The sequence below is a fragment of the Electrophorus electricus genome, chromosome 22 (assembly GCF_013358815.1).
Source record: "Electrophorus electricus isolate fEleEle1 chromosome 22, fEleEle1.pri, whole genome shotgun sequence".
Classification (NCBI taxonomy): Eukaryota; Metazoa; Chordata; class Actinopteri; order Gymnotiformes; family Gymnotidae; genus Electrophorus; species Electrophorus electricus.
In genome coordinates this window covers 7,717,630-7,737,918 of record NC_049556.1, presented here as the reverse complement: position 1 = coordinate 7,737,918, position 20,289 = coordinate 7,717,630, and the positions used below count along the sequence as shown (strand labels likewise).

The window sequence follows — 20,289 nt, the reverse complement described above, 5'->3', positions numbered from 1 at the left end:
TAACACAGAGTTCAAAACAAGAGAGTTACACTGGCTCGGACACTGCCCAGGTCAACAAGGTCCAAGTCAGATGCTGGGCCAAAAAGGACCAGGGCAATTTGATGAAAAGTGGGCTACTGGAACAAATACAAGTCACTCGTGGACAAGATTGTAGAACAGAGAACAGCTGGAAGCTACCCTAGTGTGAGAGCCTATATGCAGAGGATGTGCGGAACTATGGACACTTCAAAACCCAACATTGAGACTAACACAGAAACAACTAGTACCACAGCAAACTCCCTGAACCGGATCCAGTAACCATCACACTAGCAGGTATCTAAGAAAGGGTCTCAAGTATGAAGAACTGGTCAGCCCCAGGCCCTGACATGGTCCATGTCTACTGGCTGAAGAAGCTGGCTGCACTCCATGAGTGCCAGCAGCACAAAATGAACCAGCTACTAATGGATGGAACTCAGCCTGAATGGTTAACTGAAGGCCAGACAATCCTGAACCTGAAGGACCCCAAGAAAGTGACAGTTCCATTTAGCTACCGGTCGATAACCTGCCTCTGCACAACATGGAAGCTCCTGTCAGGCATCACTGCAGGCAAGATGAGTAGGCACATGGCTCAATACATGAAAAGCATTGTTAAGAACACCAGAGGTGCCAAGCACCAGCTACTGGTGGATAACACAGTCACTCAAGACTGTAAGACCAGACAGATCAACCTGTGCACCACATGGATTAACTAAAAGAAAGCCTATGATTCAAAGCCCCACACTTGGATCCTGGAATGCTCGAGGCTGTATAAGACTAACAGGACTCTAAGAACCTTCATCAAGAACTCAGTGAGGCTGTGGAATACGACCCTAGAGGCCAACATCAAGCCAACCGCATGAGTTCTCATCAAGTGTGAGATTTACCAAGGAGATATCCCCACTGCTATTTTGCATAGGCCTGAACCCCCTCAGTGAAATCACGAAAACAGGCTATGGATACCAGCTATAGAATAGAGCAACCATGAGCTACCTCCTTTACATGGATGACATCAAACTACATGTCAGACGTGAAGGAGACATCAATTGACTAATCCACCTCACGAGGACACAGCAACTACAGAATGTCATTTGGAGCGGATAAGTATGGTCAGATAGTTACAAGGAGAGAGAGGGTAGCTAGAACAGAGAGGATCATACTAACAGATGGTAACAACATAACAGATGCTGAGGGCAGCTACAAGTACCTTGGAATCCTACAGGCAAATGGGAATCATGAAGAGGCCACAAGGAAAGCAGCTACAGGCAAAGATCTACAAAGAGTCAAGAATGAAACAACCAATATGATATGGAGAAATCCTACCAATGGCTGGAAAAGCCTGGGTTAAAAAACAGCACAGTGAAACTAATCATGGGAGCACAGGAACAAGCTCTGAATATGAGATCAATAGAGGCTGGACTCTACCGCACCAGGAAGGACCCCAGATGCAGGCTGTGCAGACATGCCCTTGAGACAATCCAGCACATAACAGCGGGATGGAAGATAGCAGCCAGAGCATAACAGTGGCTGGAATTCCAAGTGGCTAGAATAGTATACAGAACCATCTGTGCTGAGTTCAGGCTGGAAGTTCCAAGATCTACGTGGGATATACCCCCAAAGGTGGTGGAAAATGATCATGCTAAGATCCTGTGGGACTTCCAGATACAGACAAACAAGATGGTATTGGCTAACCAACCAGACATGGTAGTAGTGGATAAACAGCAGAAGAGCGCCATAGTGATAGATGTGGTGATCCCAAGTGATGGCAACATCAGGAACAAGGAACACAAAATACCACTTGAAACACCAAGGACAGAAAGACGAGCTAGAAAAGATGCAGGCAACTGTGGTTCCTGTGGTAATCAGAGACCAAAGGGATGTGACCCCCAAACTGGGAGAATAACTCCAACAGATCCCAGGAAAAACATCAGAGATCGCCGTTCAAAATCCTGAAGTCCTTGGAACAGCTAAGATACTATGCAGGACCCTCAAGCTCCCAGGCCTCTGGCAGAGGACCTGAGCATGAAGGAAAAAGACCACCCTCATGTCCTCTGCCAGAGGCCTGGGAGCTTGAGGGCTGAGACATACATACATATGTCACATTTACTTTTCTTTCTACCAAAGAAGTAATTCTATACTGTTTGGTACTGATAGAAAATGGGCAGGGGTAGATCAGTGGTTCAGGTACTTGACTTGTAATTGGAAGGTTGCCAGTCCAAGCCTCACCACTGCCAAGTTGCCACTGTTGGATCCCTGAGCAAGACCCTTAACCCTCAACTGCTCAAATTGTATTCAGTCATAATTGTCTCTTTGGATAAAAGCGTCAGCTAAATGCCTTAAAATGTAACAAAAAGGTTAAAACATGTTTACCCACTGATAAATCAATAACAGGAATATACTATAATAAGAGGTCCTTGAATGTTCAGATTCAGATCGCAATAATGTGGAGGGCGTCTCTGGAGCATCAGAAAAAGCTCCCAGTATTCTCAGAGCTGCAGTTTATGGAGTGGCTAAAGTGAGCCCTTCTTTCAGCCTCCAACAAGCAATACTAGAAGGGCACCCAGAATCCCCAGGGACAACTGTGTGGTCACCCTCAAAGACAGCATGGTTAGTGTTGGCATGTGAAAGCTTCACCTGGTGCAGTGCCAAAACTTACCAGTTGCTTAGAACTTTCAGTAGTTCTTGAAGTAGCTAGTAAATAACTAAGCTGCTGTATTCTCATGCATGGAGCTGACTTCTAACAACTGACTGGGTCCCCATGCAACCTGGGAAACATTCCATTCTATAGAATTCCATCAGCTTATCATAATTGCACTCTCATTGATCACAGACCTGAGCATGAGGTTCATAAGCTGAAGGCCCTCTCCCCGGAGGAACCGGTCACGATTGGCTGGCAGCATGAGGCAGGAACAGAGCCCGTCAAACAGGTTCTCCATCATCTCCTGCTCCTCCACTGTGGAGGGGTTGTGCCTCTTAAACACCTGCCACAGACAGACATTTCATTACATCCTAATTACAAGGTAACACGGGCCTAATGGATGACAAAGCATTCTATACCGATCCTTAAAGAGTTACACTGGCTAACTGTCATTGAGAGTTGACTTTAAAAAACCTACTGCTGACCTTTAAGCACTCTGAATTGTCCTTGTGTATGAAAAGTGCAATGACTGGAAACATTCTAGAGCAATGTCTAGACCTTTTTGTGCTGTAAGGCCTTTAATTAAACTGCTCAGCCCTGACCGTTTCTGTACTTTGCTCATTTTTTAAGTTCGTTTACTTTGCTTTTAAACTAAGCTTTAATTAAACTTTTGCTGCAGTTTTATTTTCTTGAAGGGTGGCAAAGTGGTTTCTTTCTGTGTTTTATTTTAAATTATACCATCTCTTATTTGCTTTTATAATATGCATCTTTCTTTGAATACATTTCCTATTAATCTTCATTTTTCTGCAAAGCACGCTAGACTGTGCAAAAAAAGGTGCAAAAAAAAGTGCTATACAAATAAACTTTACTAAGAACAGGATTCCCTCAATTCTCTTTCCAACATCCAAAGTGACTGAGTGTACATTACTGCAACATTAAAATTAATGTATTATATCCAACAGTGTCTGGGAGACCAGTGTATAGATACTATGTTTATAAAGGTCCTCTGAAATGCTACTACTGATCCTCAAACTAATATCATTTGAACATGGCAGTGAGAATTTTGTCCAGTGAGTGTGAGGTTGGATAAAGAGTTACAAAAAGGCCTCTGCCATTTATATGCAGTGTACATATAAACATTTATCCTCTTACTTGTGTGAGTGATTCATGTGGGTACCAACTTACTCTCTAAGCAGCTCTAATTGGCATGTGACTTTGCCCTTATCTCATTTCAAATCGAGAGGTGAACTCAAATAGTCTTTAAAAACCCTTGTCGTCATTTCAGCGAGTGCGAGAGGAACTGCACTTCTTTACTGTGTGTAATGGAGCGGCACGTACATAAAGAGTCCTAAGAACAGGAGGTGCAGATGAGGGGCACGGCTAAACAGGCTCTGCCTCTCCGCCAGTAAACAGTGCTAGCAGCGGTGGAGAAGCAAAGGGCAGGCACGGCGACACAGACGGGGAGAGCAAAAGGGTGGAGGACTTACTGACAGCTGCTGCAATAAGACATCAATGCCGTCCATCTCTCCCAACAGCTCCCTGGTGCCTGACAGAGACGGAGAAATTGGGGTGGATATTAAGAAACCAGGACATGGGGGTGGGGGTGGGTTAAGAGAATAACGTGGGGAAAGGGAGGTGTAGCCAGAGTTTGTGCTACAGGTATAGGGACTGGTTGAGGATGGTGTCCAGGGTGTCTGCGGGGGTTGGGGAGGGGTGGGTGGGTGGATGCATGGACAGATGTGTCGGGAAAGAGCCAGAGGAGCTTAGCTCCTTAAAGAGGGTGACCCTGGGGAAAACTACACAAAGTTGCACCAGTGGCCAACCACACACACAGAGACTTGGTAAAAGGAGTAGATATCCCCCAGTGCATGCATATCTTGGGTTTGGCTATGTAGAACGGAGCTGTCCAATATTCCAGCCATATTGGCCTTCATTTTTTCACATGACTGATGAAATTCAGCTGCAAATTTACATGCCTTTCAACACTGTAACAGCTGATAATTGGTCGAAACTCCAATTTTTCCAAGCTATATTCGTCACCCAATTTTAAATGTGCCAATCAAGGATGAAGCACAGGAACATGGCTGTAATCAGGGACTGAAAATGGTTTCCAAGCAGAGCTCAGACTTACTGTCATTGTTCTGTAGAAGGATGGCCAGGATCTCACTGCAGTACAGCTTGTTAGCATCGAAAGGCATCTTTGCCTATTTGAGAATTTATTAAAGAAAAGGAAAAAAAAAGGCACACCCAAAACTTAGACACGCGCTCACACACACGTTCAGCTTCATTTTCATCATCGAGCTCCATCAGCATTTTTTTTCCTGTCACTTTTGCTGTGTCCGTTTGTGTCTGTGAACTCATTCTGTGCCTGTTGTCCAAGCACCTGTAACTGAATCAAACTGAAACTGGCCGGATGCTCCCATTAGACCTTTAAATACATTATTTGGGAGCAATTCTTTTCAGGTCACGGTCCCCATAACGGCACAGGGCGTCCAATCGGCCTCCATCAGCCCTGTGCTTCCAGTGTTTATTGGCTCCATGATGTGTTCTTATGTTCAATGCAGGGACTTCCAATCTATCGACTGCTGTTGAGATCAGCTGCTAAGAGCTAAATCCTCAGAGCCTGGGCCAAATGTCTGATCAGAGCAGATCAAAAGGCTGGAAAGTTCATTCCACAGCTGAGAAACTACATGCTTGTCACCTACTCTTGTGCTATAAAGCATCAGCCATATCCTCAAGCTCTGTCCTGCCATATTGAAACTACTAAAATAATTGAAGAAGGTTTCCTCTCATTATAACTGACCACCATGCAAGGATTAGCTGGTACAGATGAAGTCCATACACGTGTATTTAAATACTAATCCAAGACAACCCAATATATGCATTTGGTGATGTCTTTCCTCTCTAGACACAAAAGAATGAACTCTACAATGATATCTAAATAACAACTATAAAAATGAGCAAAGCTAGATGCTATGTAAGAATGCAATTTTTTTTTGGGGGGGGGGGGGGGGGGGTTGAGGAGGAATAGAGTGTGTGGACACTCCTCCTCCCCTGAATCTAAAACCCCTTTGCGTGATCGGGTATGGCTCTGATAAACAGCACGCATAGCTGATCGATTATGTAGTAATGCCTCGGATGATTATGCACATTGTGATGGAAATCCTACACTGTGTGCAGCATCCCGTATCTCACTGCCGCTGCCCGCCTTCATCAGACATAGCTCTGGCACGTTTGATACGTATAATATCTGCATACTGGTTGCAGCCATCCAGTTAACGTTTGCATCTGTGCAACATCTGGCATGCGATGTTACAAACTGCTCCCTCCAACAACCACCCCCTCCCCACCGAAAACCAATGCTCAAGAAGTTTCTTTAAAAGCAGCAATGGTAGACTGAATAAATAATGCAAACATTTATCTTAATAGCTGCATAAAGTCTACACAGTTCAGAGCGATAATTCTGAGGCAAAACACTTTTGATGTTCCTCAGTACCACAGTGCTGCGTAGTTTTATTTCCACACTTGTGCGCAGCCCACCTGATTCAACCAATTAGGTAACTGGCAAGTCCTTAACAGGCTGAAGCCTGTATGACCACCACAACGAGATCCGAGGACCTGCAGTCTAGACCCTTATTAAGGGGTTTCCCACAAATACATGCCACAGTACTTATTAGGACAAGCAAATTGAGAACAGCAGTGTAATGAGAAGACTAGAATAGACTAGTTTTCATTGCGTTAACTCCACTGGCTTTGGGGTTCTAGTGCAAAAATGAACAAGTCAAAGACTGGATCACGAGACATATCTGTTTTGAATAGTTGACTGTAGTCAAACTGACTGGAAAATGTATGCAAACATGATTTGTCCCCCTACACAGCTCCTTTAAATGCACTTACCTTAATCCTCTTTAGCAGCCACTGCATAAGACCCTGTTGGGCGGCCTCCGCGCACAGGCCTGGTCTGAACTCTGCCATGTTCTCCACGATGGCTGCAGGGAAACAGCAGGGCAACAGGATCAGTATTACAGCAGCAACGTTTGGGTCACTGAGAGCAGCTGTAAACAGCCGTGAAGTGCCTCAAAAAGCCCCAAGCGGCTCCAAATGGCCTGGACCTGACTCTACACACTCCCCTTTCACATCTAGACAAGAGGAACACGTGCGCACACATTATCGCACACGTGCGATAACGTCGTCTAGGGATTATAGCGGAGCATTCAAGACCACAGTCCCATTGAAGCTCGACATGAAAATACATGCTCTAGGTCTGAAGAGTTTGCTATGTAGCTGGATCATGAACTTCTTGTCAGGTCAACACTATGTGGAAAGGATGTGCAGCATCACCTCCTCCTCAGTGACAGGAGCACCTGAGGCCATGCGTTCATGCCTCCCCTGTCCCCCTTTTAAACCCTCGACTGTACAGCCATACACAGTTCCAACATCATTACATTTTCTGACGACATGGCTGTAGCAGGTCTTGGATAGTATTTCAGGCCCATTAGTATCAATAGGACTAATGTGCAGAAGGTCAGCAGCTTCAGATTCTTCAGTGTAAACATCACAGGTGACCCCACATGAACCACTCACAGGGGTCATGTGGTAAAGAAGGTGCAACACCGTCTCTTCTACAGATGGTTGCAGAGGTTTGGCCTGAACACCGACATGCTCAAGACATTTTACACATGTATGGTGAAGGGCATCCTGTCAGGCTTCATCACCGCCTGGTACGAGAACTAAATCGCTCTGGACCGGAAAGCTTTGCAGAGTTGTGAGCATAGCACAACTCATAACCAGGGTTGAAGCAACCCAACCAAGCCACGGTATGTTCTGGAACATACAAACCAGGATCAGACAGGACTGGCAGGTCATCAGGTTGCTGCATAGTCAGTAGTGCTCCAGCAAGGCCTGTACTCATATACCCACACTCACATGGAAAATCCCTCCTTCTCCGCCAAACAGCCTGTATGATCATAGGCAATGTCACATAAAATAGCTTTTATATATATATATATATATATATATATATATATATATATATATATATATATATATATATATATATATATATATATATATATAAAATCATTTGAACAGCCTCAAACAGCTTCAAATATCCAAAACAGCTTTGAAGAGCTGCACACACCTAAATAGCCTCAAGCAAGTTCAAATAACCCCAAAAACACTAGAACTGCCTCAGTCTCTGAATAACCACAAACATAGGAAGTGTCTACTCAATGATGATGGCAACACAACAATTCATCAGATCCAGACCGGTTGTTTCACCAAACAGCACACATCAGGACCAACACAATCATAATCCAAAAGGACCAGCGAATCACACAATACTAAGATGTTCTACAGGCAACAGAGCATGAAAACTACATTACATTTTATTACAGGATAACCTCACAGGGAAGGTTGCTTGATGCATTCAGTGCTCTCTCTTTCCTTCAACTGAGCATTAAATGCTGGTGTTGATGCAAAACAGTCTGAGATAAATCATCAATACTCACATTAACGTGCGTACATACACATATGTGCGCACACAAACACAGAACCCCCCCCCCCCCCCCCCCCCCCCCCCCCGTCCTGCATGTCTGACCCAGTTAAGAAGAATCCAACTCATTGACTTGATGCCAAACAACACCAAACAACTTTAAAAGCAAATACACCTCTGCAGGAAAGTGGCCATTGCTATTCATACAGCCAGAGGCCCAGAGAAGTTTCCTAAAGCTAATCCCCCAAGATAAATTCCCTAAAAAAATAATATACAATTACCTGAAATAACATAATAGCCTCCTTATAAATGGTGCTTTCTATTCAGCATGTATATACAGCAATGAGCTGAATGTTATTTCCATGTAGGAGCTCTGAGGCTGAGCACTTAGTGCTGCCAAAGAGAGCTCACGTGAGAGACCCCAGGAGCAAAAGAGAATGAGGAAGGAAGAAAGAGACATGAAGTAGCAGGACAGAGAAAAGACAGAGAGCATTCAGCATTCTCTTTTTATGATGCAACACCGACCAGGCACAGGGGCAGCCGTCCTCATTATACATCAGAATGAAGCAAAGTCGCCTGACAACTCGATGACTGCAGCAGAGGGGACAGAAGGCTCGCAGCGACAAAGTGGGTTGAGAAGGAAGATGCGGACGCGCACACACACACAAGCTACAGGCAGACAGTATGCTAGAAGATATTAATGCAGCAATAAAAGCACAACAACTAGTATAACAAACCAACAAACTATACCCAGCCACAGGCCATTCCCACTGTCGCCCTTGAAAACGGCAGCTGGAAACCAAGATAAAGACAACTAGGATGGAAGTCAGCAAATTGTCACAGCTCCAGAAAGGCATGGAGAACAAAGACGAGGCACGGCTACAGAATAAATACAATTATGAGGGAGAATGAATCATCACATAAAACCAGTGCTCAGTGGTTAAGAGATCTCAAATCAGAGCACCACAATGTCCCATAGCAGAAATCAGTCAAGATTACAACAGCAGGTCAGAAACATTAAGAACTGAGCAGCCCCATTTCTGACACAATTCATTCCTACTGGCTAAAGAAACTAAGAGCTCTGCATGATTAACTAGCAGAACAAATGAACCAGCTGCTAAATACCAGCTCCCATTCAGGCTAGCTAACAGAAGTCAGGATAATACTGGTCTTGAAGGCACCAGTGGCCAAACATCCAACTAAAGATTAATATACATGCTTGTGTATGTAGTAATTCCTAGCTCGCCCTTCCTGTGGGTGGTCATATCTGTGTCCTCACACTTGGGTCGTCTACTAGAGGCCTGGGAGTTTGAGAGTGCGGCACAGTGTTTTTGCTGGTCCAATGATTAATCTCAGTCCAGAAGAGTGTAATGTTATTCCTGGGACCTGTTGGAACCACTGCTCCACCTTAGGGGTCATAGCTAGAAGTGTCCCCATCACTATTAGCAGAACGTTACACATACTTTCTATTTTGTCCACATCTATTACAACTGCTGTTTTTGGCATCTTGTCCACCAACACAATGTCTGATAAGTTGGCCGTTACTTGTTTATCTTTTTGGATCTGGAAGTCCCCCAGGAGAATAGCCCTATTGTTCACCACCACACACTGTGGTTCCTCCCATTTAGCATTAGGGCTGTGCAGCTGACATACTTTGTATACAGTCCTGTCTAGGATCCCTGTCATTTGGTTATGTCTTTTGATTTATGCTTTCCCTGCCTTCATCTTGTTACTCCAAGGTGTCATACTGTCTCAGAGGCTCCATTGTACCAGTCTGCATCTTAGGTCTTCTCTAGGTGTTACACCCCTGCTTGAATTAACCTATGGCATAGTGCTTGATCTTGTGCTGCTCTGATTAGTGCCTCTGTGCTCTCCTTCAGTCCTGCCTTTTCCAGCCACTGAAACGTCTTGGTATGTCTTATGTCAACCACCTCAGCTATCTGTTGCTGGTGAATTCCATAGTGGGGCTTATCCTGCCATGGCACCTCCTCTGGAGCCAGTGATCACTTCACCCATTTGAGGCTCTTCCTCATCAGTACGTCCTTGGGGGTCACTGAATGGACATATTCATGGATGTTTCATGTCTCACCATTCTGTTAATACTTTCCCATACTGACTCTTCAAGCCCTGCCTTGCTGTACAGAGCTACTTGGATGTTGCTGAAATTCAGATGTTGCTGAATGGAATTATTGCTTTATGGTTTCCATGTGACTGGAAAATTCTCAAGAATTAGTAACTGCTCTCTAGGTCAGTTATACGGCCTTGTGCAAGCTAAAATCTCGTGGAAGTTCAAAACAAGTTCTGTCCTGATAACTTTCCCTTTCACATTAGCTGGCCATACATCTCAATCCCCCATTCCTTGCTGTAGATGCCAGTCAGGTGGATCAGTGAGTTAATATCCCTTTCCCTCTTGGCATACAGTTTGATGTCGTTCATACAAAGGAGAGTATAAATTATACTCCTTACATTCATACAAAGGAGAGTTCAATACATGTAATTGGCATACTGTAAACCTCAAACTCTGTACACATGTAAATCCAACATAAGCAAAAACCCGAGAATGTTACTTAACAGTCTTGACTGATTAAAATGTACACCTCTAAAATTTGAATACACCAGTCCATGTTCTACCTCAGCAACAGCCAATATAGTTGTGATGAACAAAACTGACAATGGAGCAATGGGCATAATGGTCAGAGCTGCCCAAGTTTGCAAAATTCGATGGTCATGGGTTTTGATACAGCATCTGTAATATTCTCATACTTTCCTTAAACCAGAAATGGTGGAAATGCTTGCTTTTCTTTTTAAATTCACTTTGGCTCGGGACACACTGACCCGACAATCAGCAGGCATCAGGCTGTAGGATGGCATCGGTCACCTACCATCGACTGTACTCAGTGCAGTCTTTTCCACACCTTTGGCTCTAATCAGTCTGCGTCAGAGCCATTTTGGCCGATTGTGCATGTTCAGTCAGTGTCGGTATAACAATGTATAAATGAATTTTAAAAAAAATTATATATACACACATCTCCAGAAAAAAAAAAAAAAGACCACTCCAATTTTTTTCTTAAATCAGCATCTCCACATGTACAGCAGCCATTCCATTCAAGTGTGTGTGGAATTCCTTCACAGACACACCTCATTCTATTTAATGAGATGCTGAATAAGTGAACACCTTAACAAAATCCTATTCTAACGAGCAACAGTATAAAAACCACTGCTGCTGTCATCACTATTCACTTGTTATAGAATCAGCTGGATGGGAAAAGGAGCGCTAGGACTACCCAAAAAGTAAGTGTAGTTAAAATACAGCTACAGATCATGCCAAAAGAGTTGAAAAGAAAGGATCTTAATGAGAAAAAGAAGGGTTCAATTGTAGCTTTACTGGCAGGGGGATACAGTGAGCATCAGGTTGATTCTATCTTGAAAATTTCAAAAACTACAGTTCATAAGAACAAGGTCAAGCAGCAAACACATGGGACAACAGCAGCTACAAACTGGCAGAGGTCGAAAACAACTCTGTACTGATCGTGATGATCGACACCTCATTCGAATGTCACTTAACAACTGTAAGATGACGTCAAGTGACCTACCAAAGGAATGGCATGCAGCAACTGGGGTCAATTGCACAGCTAGGACAGTTCGAAATAGGCTTCTGGAGGCAAGGTTGAAGTAATGCAAAGCTAGGAAAAAGCCCTTCATCAATGAGAAGCAAAGAGCCAGACTGAAGCTTGTGAAAGACAATAAGGATTAGACCGTAGAGGACTGGAGAAAGGCCATCTTCTCTGATGAGTGCAATTTTCAGCTTTGTCCAACACCTGGTCATGTAATGGTTAGATGGAGACCTGGAGAGGCCTACAAGCCAGAGTGTCACATGCCCACTGTGAAATTTGGTGCAGGATAGGTGATGATCTGGGGGTGTTTCAGCAAGGCTGGAATCAGGCAGATTTGTCTTTGTGAAGGACACATGAATCAAGCCACTTACAAAACTGTGCTGGAAGAAAACTTGCTTCCTTCTGTTCTGACAATGTTCCACAACTCTGAGGATTGCTCCATGTCACACTACCAGGTCAATCAAAGTGTGGATGAGGGACCACCAGATCAAGACCCAGATCATGGCCAGCCCAATCTTCAGACGTGAACCCCACTGACAAACTCTGAAATGTGATCAAGAGGAAGATGGATGGTCACAAGCCATCAAACAATGCAGAGCTCCTGGAATTTATGTGCCAGGAGTGGCGTAAGGTTACTCAACAGTAATGTGAAAGACTGGTGGAAAGCATGCCAAGAGCAAAAAAATGTTGGTGAATGGTTTGAGGAACATGACAAAAAGCTAAATGTGTTAACTTGGCCGCCAAATGCCCCAGATCACAATGTGATCAAGTGTGAAATGTGCTGGAAAAACAAGTCCTATCCATGGAAGCCCCATCTTGCAACTTACAGGACTTAAAGGATCTGCTGCTAACGTCTTGGTGCCAGATACCACAGGGCACCTTCAGAGGTCTTGTGAAGTACATGCCTGTGTGCATCAAAGCTGTTTTGGTAGCATGAGGGGGGCCTACACAATATTAGGTAGGAGGGTTTTAATATTATGGTTAATTAGTGTGTATATGTGTGCTTCATGTAGCCCCTTTCATTTAGATTTCAAACAAGTAATGGCGAACCAAACAGACATTGATAGATAAAATGCAGAAACAGCAGTGGTGATAGATGTGGCAGTCTCAAGTTATGAACACATCCAAAGTAAGGAATGTGAAAAGTTAGAAATATACCAGGGACTGAAAGAAGAAATGGCGAACGTTGAGGGTGAGTACCAAAGTTTTCCCCAGAGCGTGTGGACTGTTAGTGAAGGGAGGCATACCTAGCGTGTTGTGGACTCCGTCTGCCTCTTCTTTAACAGTCTCATCCAGCCTCTCCATGTTCTGCACGAGAAGAGCGACCACTTGGCCCTCCAGCTAATAAACAAGTAACAAATAAGACTTCTCAAACAAAAGCAAACAAAGGACAGACGCCCTGCCAAACACTGCATAGGCTCAAATGGATATGACGTAACTGCTTTGGGGCTTTTGCCTCCCAACATTCTTATTTTATGAAACATGCAGTATGAGATTAAAACACAAAAATATAAAAACAAAGCAAGAAGTTACATGAGTAGCACAAATCACAAATATCACTTAAGAGTTGTGGCTCTGTGTGATCCTGCCTCTCCAAGAAAAGTAAGTGGGGCCTCAACATTCTCTCCAGAACATAATGATCTCTCTGAAAAGCCAAACCCAGGTGTGCAGGCATGGTGCAAACGTCAGTGGGATTGTGCCGGTTTCAGCACATGTCTGTGCTGAGCATATGCACTTTGTCACTGCTAAAAATTCCACCCAAAGGTTGCCCCAGTGTGTTCTTGCATAAGCAGCACAAATGCCATAGTTACAGGGTGCCTTGGGCTTATTAACCCCTACCCCCTCAAACCCCACGTTAACTGATTGGATGACTCAGCCTTTGCTTTTCTAAATGTCAGTACATACACACAACAAATCCCCAAAGCAGTAAAAAAAAAAAAGAAATTGCTGATCAATAGAAAATGGTTAATAATGCAATCATTAATGCAAGTGTTATTACATAGAACTATAATTGAATAGTGTTGGAAATGTTGGTTTAGAATGACATTCAGGCTTTTGGTCAGTCTTTGCATATGAACATTATTTGATTGCAGTCATTCAGCACCCCTGGGATCATGTCCCTGAGTGTGATAACTAACAGCATCAAAAGCCTCAAAGCACTTCATCTACAAACAGAGCATTGGCACATGACATTGCCTTAGTTAAAATCAAGCATTAAAGGCCCAATAAGGAACTTCAGGCACTGTTGCCACAGAAACCACAGAACATCTCAAGAGTCTACGCTGCTGCAGCACTATAAGATGCCCAACATTCCCAATGGAGTCGTTAAGGAGCAGGCTGCGTTCTCCTCACCAGGGCGTCAATGAGGACCTCGGCCCCTTCCTCGCTTTCGTGCAGCGTGTCTATGTCTGTGAGCTCCTGCAGCAAATCCACTACTGCGATGGCGATATGTGCAGCGGGTTAAGGAGAAGGTGATGGGTGTGCAGGACATACAGATGATGCACAAGGCAGTGTGAAACACTGCAGGTAACAACTCATGCACCCGGGACTTTCTGAGATGGAGTGAACTGGGGAAACGGTGTAGGCCATCATGGAACCAAGAAAAAAAAAGCTAATTTAAAATAAACAGTGATCTACCGAGAGCCAGACAAAAGAAGCTAAAGATACCTGATAAACATCTCAGCAAGTCATAACCTTAACAAGCCCAGACAATAACTCAATCCTAATAACATTCTGATGCTCTGACATCCAAAATTTCTTGGTCCACTGCAGTGAACATCCAGCACAAAAATGTGATGAGAACTAGATTTATGTTCAAATCTTATGCTGATGACATATTAAAAAAAAAAGGAATGTTTACTGCTTTTGCTTTTAAATGATATTTCTCATAAATCTAGTAGCATCAGCTGCATTACATTTGTAAGAAGATAAAAACCAAATAAGAAAACAGTCAAACTAACTATAATTACATCAATGTGTCTGTGGAATTAACTGAACTGCAACCTTTAACGAGACTAAGACCTTTGTGTAGATGCATATCTACTGCTCTCTGCATAACTCTATACATGTGCCCTGTTTGTGTGAGAGGATTTCTACTCGTCTCTGTAACTCTGTGTAGCTGCTCTGTAGAAGTGAGAGGATATCTGTGTTGTCATGGCTCAGCAGCCCCAGAAGGGAGTGGACAGCATTCAGTTCCACCAGCAGGTGGTACAGCTCTGGAATGGTGGCGATCACATGCATCTCCTGGATGATGTCATTCAGGTCCAGCTCTGCCTCCATAAACCTGCCCAGAGCCACATTACAAACATGAACTGACTCAAATCTTGTTTTGTTTTTTTCATGGCTTTGTGGATACACATTTGATTTCACATCTGAGTTATTTTCATATGTGGCCTTAGATTGGATTTGTGGCCATGTGACTTCAATGAGAATCATCAGATCAGTTAGTGTGACTTTTTCCTCTCTCATTATATATATATATATATATATATATATATATATATACACATATACACACACACACACACACATACATACACACATACATACATACATACACACATACACACATGTTATGCAGTTGCAAAAATCTTTCAATGTGCACATACATGCCGTTTCAGAAGATGGATAAGTTCATATTACAGACAGATACAGGTCACTTGCAATTATGAGTGTGAACCAGCAAAAGAGGAAACTCCAACTGAACAAAAACTGGAATTAAGAAATGTGGCTTGCAATGTGAACCTTCGGTATATTATTTTGTATGACACATATGGCTTTTTGGCACTGTAAAGTGGACACATATTCTTGTCTGTTTAGTTTCCTTTTCATATGTGAATGTGACAGACATGCCCCAGTGGTATTATGGAGTGTGCACCATTAATACCTACTAGTGCAGTGAAAAATAATGCATGCAGTTGGAGTGTGAAAAGAATGTAAATACTCAACTAAAAGAACAACAATTTTCTGGCAGAATTTTTCAATGCACTGGTACTATTAATGGCATGCCCTCCACAAAGGCAGTAAAACATTCCATTTCTACTACATTCATTTAGGAAAAGCAAAATAAGACAAAAAAGGTAAACCTGGTGCTTGGTTGTTAACTCACTTCTCTGGGTTGTCTGGGAATTTAATCCTGAGCTCCTGGTTTTTGTACGACCTTTTCTCAAAGGTCAGGATCATTTTCTTCACTGTGCTCTCATCCACCAGCTCTCCCTGTTAAAGCAACACAGACAGCCCTACCTTCAGCACTCTGCAACAACACACTAGCTTACTTCAGTCTTACCATACACTCCAACACGTTCAACCAGGTAAATATTTCAGAGAAGATCCATTAATGAAACTGAAGTGCCCCGTAAATGAGAATATGCTGTCTATTTAACTGGATGGGATTCACTAACTGAAAACTCAAACTCTAATAATGGGTCAATACAACTGCTAGTTTTTGGAAGCAGACTCCTTTAAACACACTTCTTTTTAATCATTCAGTATGCATTAAATGCAAATGTGCTGTTAAATGCAAAACTGGCCCTGCAAGACAGGTTTCCCGTTTACATCTGCAGTTCCCAACATGAAACTCAAATATACACAAATGCAGCAGCACCTCTGGGTCAACCTCATCCTGGTCCATGAGCTTCTCCAAGATCTTCTCCTTGCTGTCTTTGTTTTCACTCTCTGCCTCCCCAAGCACGGCGGGTCGAGGAGGCTCCCTGCTGGAGGTCTTCTGCTTGACCCGGGACTCCTCACTGACATCTTCCTCCCTGGGCCGCTTAGCTCCTCGGTCAGGCTGTCAATGACAACAACAAAATGTTTGGCAAGACATGGCAGGTATTTGCACACTGTTGAGTGCCATAAGATGTCTTGACCTAGCAATGTTTACAACTAGGAAGATGTATAACCGATTTCTAAAGTCCATGAGGTGTATGACACATTTTGTTTAGCTATTATTACAAAGATTTTGCTAAATCCCATCCAAATGCTGATTACTCTGAGCGTTAGTCAACTGTCCCAAGTTAGCTTAGCTAGCATGGCAAAGCTTTAGTAGAGTGATGTATCATTCTCTGAGACTGCATACGAAAAAGAAATAAAAGTTATTACCCCGCTGCTGCCTATCTAGCCATCTATGTTAGCTAACTAGGTACTTGTTAATAAATTTCGCAGTGGCTAGAGGTGAAGTTAGCTAGCCATCTAGCTAACCTATCTTAGCTAGCTACTGCCACACCATGCTGGATCCTGTTATTGTTACCAAGGTTAGCTAGCTAGGTTAGCTGGTTTCATGAAAGACTGGTGGCTAACTCGAGGACACATTTTGAAATGTAAGAATCTAGCATGACCAAAACAGGTTTACTCTCGCAATACCTGATAAGTCAACAGCTCGCCGACATCCATGACTTACAACGTCTAGACTTATTCCTCAGAAAACCTATTTAATTAATAGAATTAGCTGCAAAATGAACGCAGGCCAACAAACTTATCTCTACTTCGTCGGTGGCGCCTACCGACGAGTGAAAACTGGAGCGACTTCTTGCAAACATTGCCATCTACAGGCTTGGAATAAGATAACGCGGGACAGTTGCATTCAAATCCACATTTTACAATTTAGGCTCAAAATGTATCGTTTCTAAAACATCTGAAACTCTTCCTACCGCGGTTCCAGAGTATTTGAACTCTGCATGTTTATTTTTTTATATTTGTTTTATTCTCAAAATGTAAACTAGATGGCCTTAACTAGTAGTAATTGGAAGTTCTGTGTTTGTTTGTTTGCTTGGGCATAGGACCAGCCCAAAGTACCCAGACGTCCAAATGGACATGTGCGTGGAATGCAGGCTGACAAAAGTTTTATTTATGCATTCTGTTCTGTGACCCTATGGCTACCCTGCAAAATCCAGCACAGCAAATTGGTCCTGTCCTGATACTTCTTCATCGCCACCACAGTCTCATCATGTACACAGTTTTCTCCCCCTCCAGCCAGGTTATTGAAGAAACTGTCACTGATCTTTTCACATTCTGCAGTGCAAGACCAGATGCAAGAATTTAAATATTTACATTGCAGGAGACTGTACTAGCCACCTCTAACCCTGCCAGCACAGGAAAAAAAACAAAAAAACAACATATCTGCACTATCCACACTGATTTACATAATCAACCTATCCATTTTGGTCCTGCAAATTTAATGTTCATACAGATCTTCTGCAAGAGGCTAGATTAATGTAATATATGTAGATGTCTTTAGTATAGAAAATAAATATAGTTTATACAGGTTAGTATCCTTAAATGTCAAATGAGGGAACACCATAATTGTAATCTTAAATAAGAGAAAAATGGATGTATCAAATCATACTGTTAAAGATATGAATGTTGTGCTCTCAACACCCCCCTCCCTCTCATCTCTCTTTCAGCCTCTGTCTCTCTGAATAGCAACTTGTTGTGTCTAACTGCTCACTCTGTCACACATCTCCAGCTTCTGTGAGGGTTGACAAGAAGGAGGCGACCGTTCGACATTGCTCGTAAATCCAGGGCAACGTTGTCTGTAAAGTAGTCTTTCTGCCCGGCTCACACACCCAGCTTATTCAGAATATTCATTCTGTCTCTAACAGCGCGCAGACGTGCTACAATCCACTCTGAAGGTCATTCAAAGATGATCCTGCACCTCCTGGTATTCCACCATGACCACCACCACCTCACTTCTCTTTCACTGTCTCTCTCAGTGTGCGAGACCAGTCTCCAGTCCAGTTCTGTGCATAGCTCAATCACCTCAATTTAGGTCCCTTTCCATGGGTGGTTAGTGAAGCTGCACAGCTGTTTTCCATGCTTAATACTCGGTTGCACATTCATATATGACTGCATAGTTCATCACATATGCACTTTTATGGATGTAAAAGTTTCCAGCTGTAAAGGCAGATGCGTAGTGCACTCAACAGCCTAATGAGGGTCGCACTGTGTGGAATGCTGTTAAGCTAATTGACCACAATTATGGATTTCTCTTCTGCTGTGTGTTTCCTTAGTAACAGTCAGAGGTGTTGTTAATGGCACAGCGACCATGGTAATGACTCTGCTGTATTCTAACCATACTGTGGTGTTGTTGTTGTTGTTTTTTTTTAATTATTATTAACAAGGGTGGTTTAATAATATAAATAAGCTCTTTCTCTGAAGAGAATAGAAAACAAGTTTCATGAGCTTAGGCATTTACAAGGAGAGGATGAGTGGAGAAACATATTGTGTTTACAACATCACTTGACATCAGTTACTCACAGAAATGCGCGTAACAGATCATTCTAATGAATATTGAGGTAAATACAGTACATCCACTGTACAGAAGTCTTACTTTGATTTGCCAGAGTGCCATTCAGACAAGGCATCGAAAGCTTTCAGAATATGATCTAAGGCAACATAAAACACTTTTATGGTGGGAAAAGTATCATGAAAGCAGTGATCGTGAATACCAATCAACCTTTATATGTTTTTGCCGAGCAGTGCAAAACAGGTCTCCCTCTAGATGCCAGGGGTTTTGCAATCACACTCACTTGTCATGAGGTCTCTCTCTCTCTCGCTCGCTCGCTCCCTCCCACCATCTCCCTCTCATTCTGGACCAAAATGGCATTGCGAGAGCAATGTTGAGCATTTGCATGTCATCAATCTTTTTGCACCCTCTTTCAGAAGCACGCCTCAGCGGATGGTAACTATAGCAACATTTTCAGAATGAATATTCAGTTGAATTATTATCCTCTGAAACAAAGATTTCACTTTTTTAAAAGGTCACACAAAGTATTTTTATGGCTAGTTACAGAACAATAGAAATTCCTCTCAAAATCATAAAACCTATTTAAATAGATATCTCCAAGAGCTGATCACTAAATTGATCATTTCATTCTGCTTTATGTTTACAATGGTGGTCTATAACAGCTTGATTAAAACTAGCCTCATCAAAGAGACAAGGGGACATAGACACTGTAAAACCCTTCAATATGGATGTTTAATTCCCTCCTCGGTAAACCATGCCAATTAGCACTCCTGCAATTTAATAAGTCCAAGTTCCATGGGAGCACTCAAGCTTGCAATCAAGACACAGATGTCAGGAGTGAAGGACACAGGCAGGAGAGGAGGGGGGCTATTGGACAGATAAGAGAAGACAAGCAGAAGTAAAGTGACCGCAAGGCAGGCTTGAAAGGCAAGACAGCTTAATGGCTTATCCACCGTATTGCTGGCAGTGAGAGCCAGCAAGACCAGCCAGCAAGATTTCCAAGCCTGAATCCAGAGAGAGAGAGAGAGAGAGAGAGAGAGAGAGAGAGAGAGAGAGAGAGAGAGATGGTGGTAGTGGTGGTAAACTCTGGAGGTAGAGAGACAATGAATTAGACAGAAAAGAGGAAATGATGGTGCAGGCAATATGTACATTACAGGAAACACACCATGGAGCGGACAAATAAAAGAGGTATACATCACACAGGACACGCACTATGTGTGTCGGTATAGTGGTCGCAGGTCCTAAGGCCACATTCACAGTGCTTGATTTTTTAAACACTTTCTCATAT

General features: G+C 43.0%; 1 protein-coding gene across 1 annotated transcript in view; it reads right to left on the bottom strand.

Moving 5' to 3' along the window:
• The window catches only part of ctnnbl1 (catenin, beta like 1), a 36,418-nt gene extending 19,165 nt beyond the window's left edge, over positions 1-17,253 (bottom strand). Inside the window, exons 1-10 of the mRNA XM_027018076.2 lie at positions 17,120-17,253; positions 16,365-16,547; positions 15,870-15,976; positions 14,905-15,044; positions 14,114-14,211; positions 13,009-13,102; positions 6,551-6,642; positions 4,785-4,857; positions 4,141-4,199; positions 2,848-2,996 (exon numbers count right to left, since the gene is read on the bottom strand). Coding sequence (XP_026873877.1) covers positions 2,848-2,996; positions 4,141-4,199; positions 4,785-4,857; positions 6,551-6,642; positions 13,009-13,102; positions 14,114-14,211; positions 14,905-15,044; positions 15,870-15,976; positions 16,365-16,547; positions 17,120-17,149 — 1,025 coding nt within the window. The 5' untranslated portion in view covers positions 17,150-17,253. The remainder of the gene's footprint in view (positions 1-2,847; positions 2,997-4,140; positions 4,200-4,784; positions 4,858-6,550; positions 6,643-13,008; positions 13,103-14,113; positions 14,212-14,904; positions 15,045-15,869; positions 15,977-16,364; positions 16,548-17,119) is intronic.
• Positions 17,254-20,289: the final 3,036 nt, after the last annotated feature.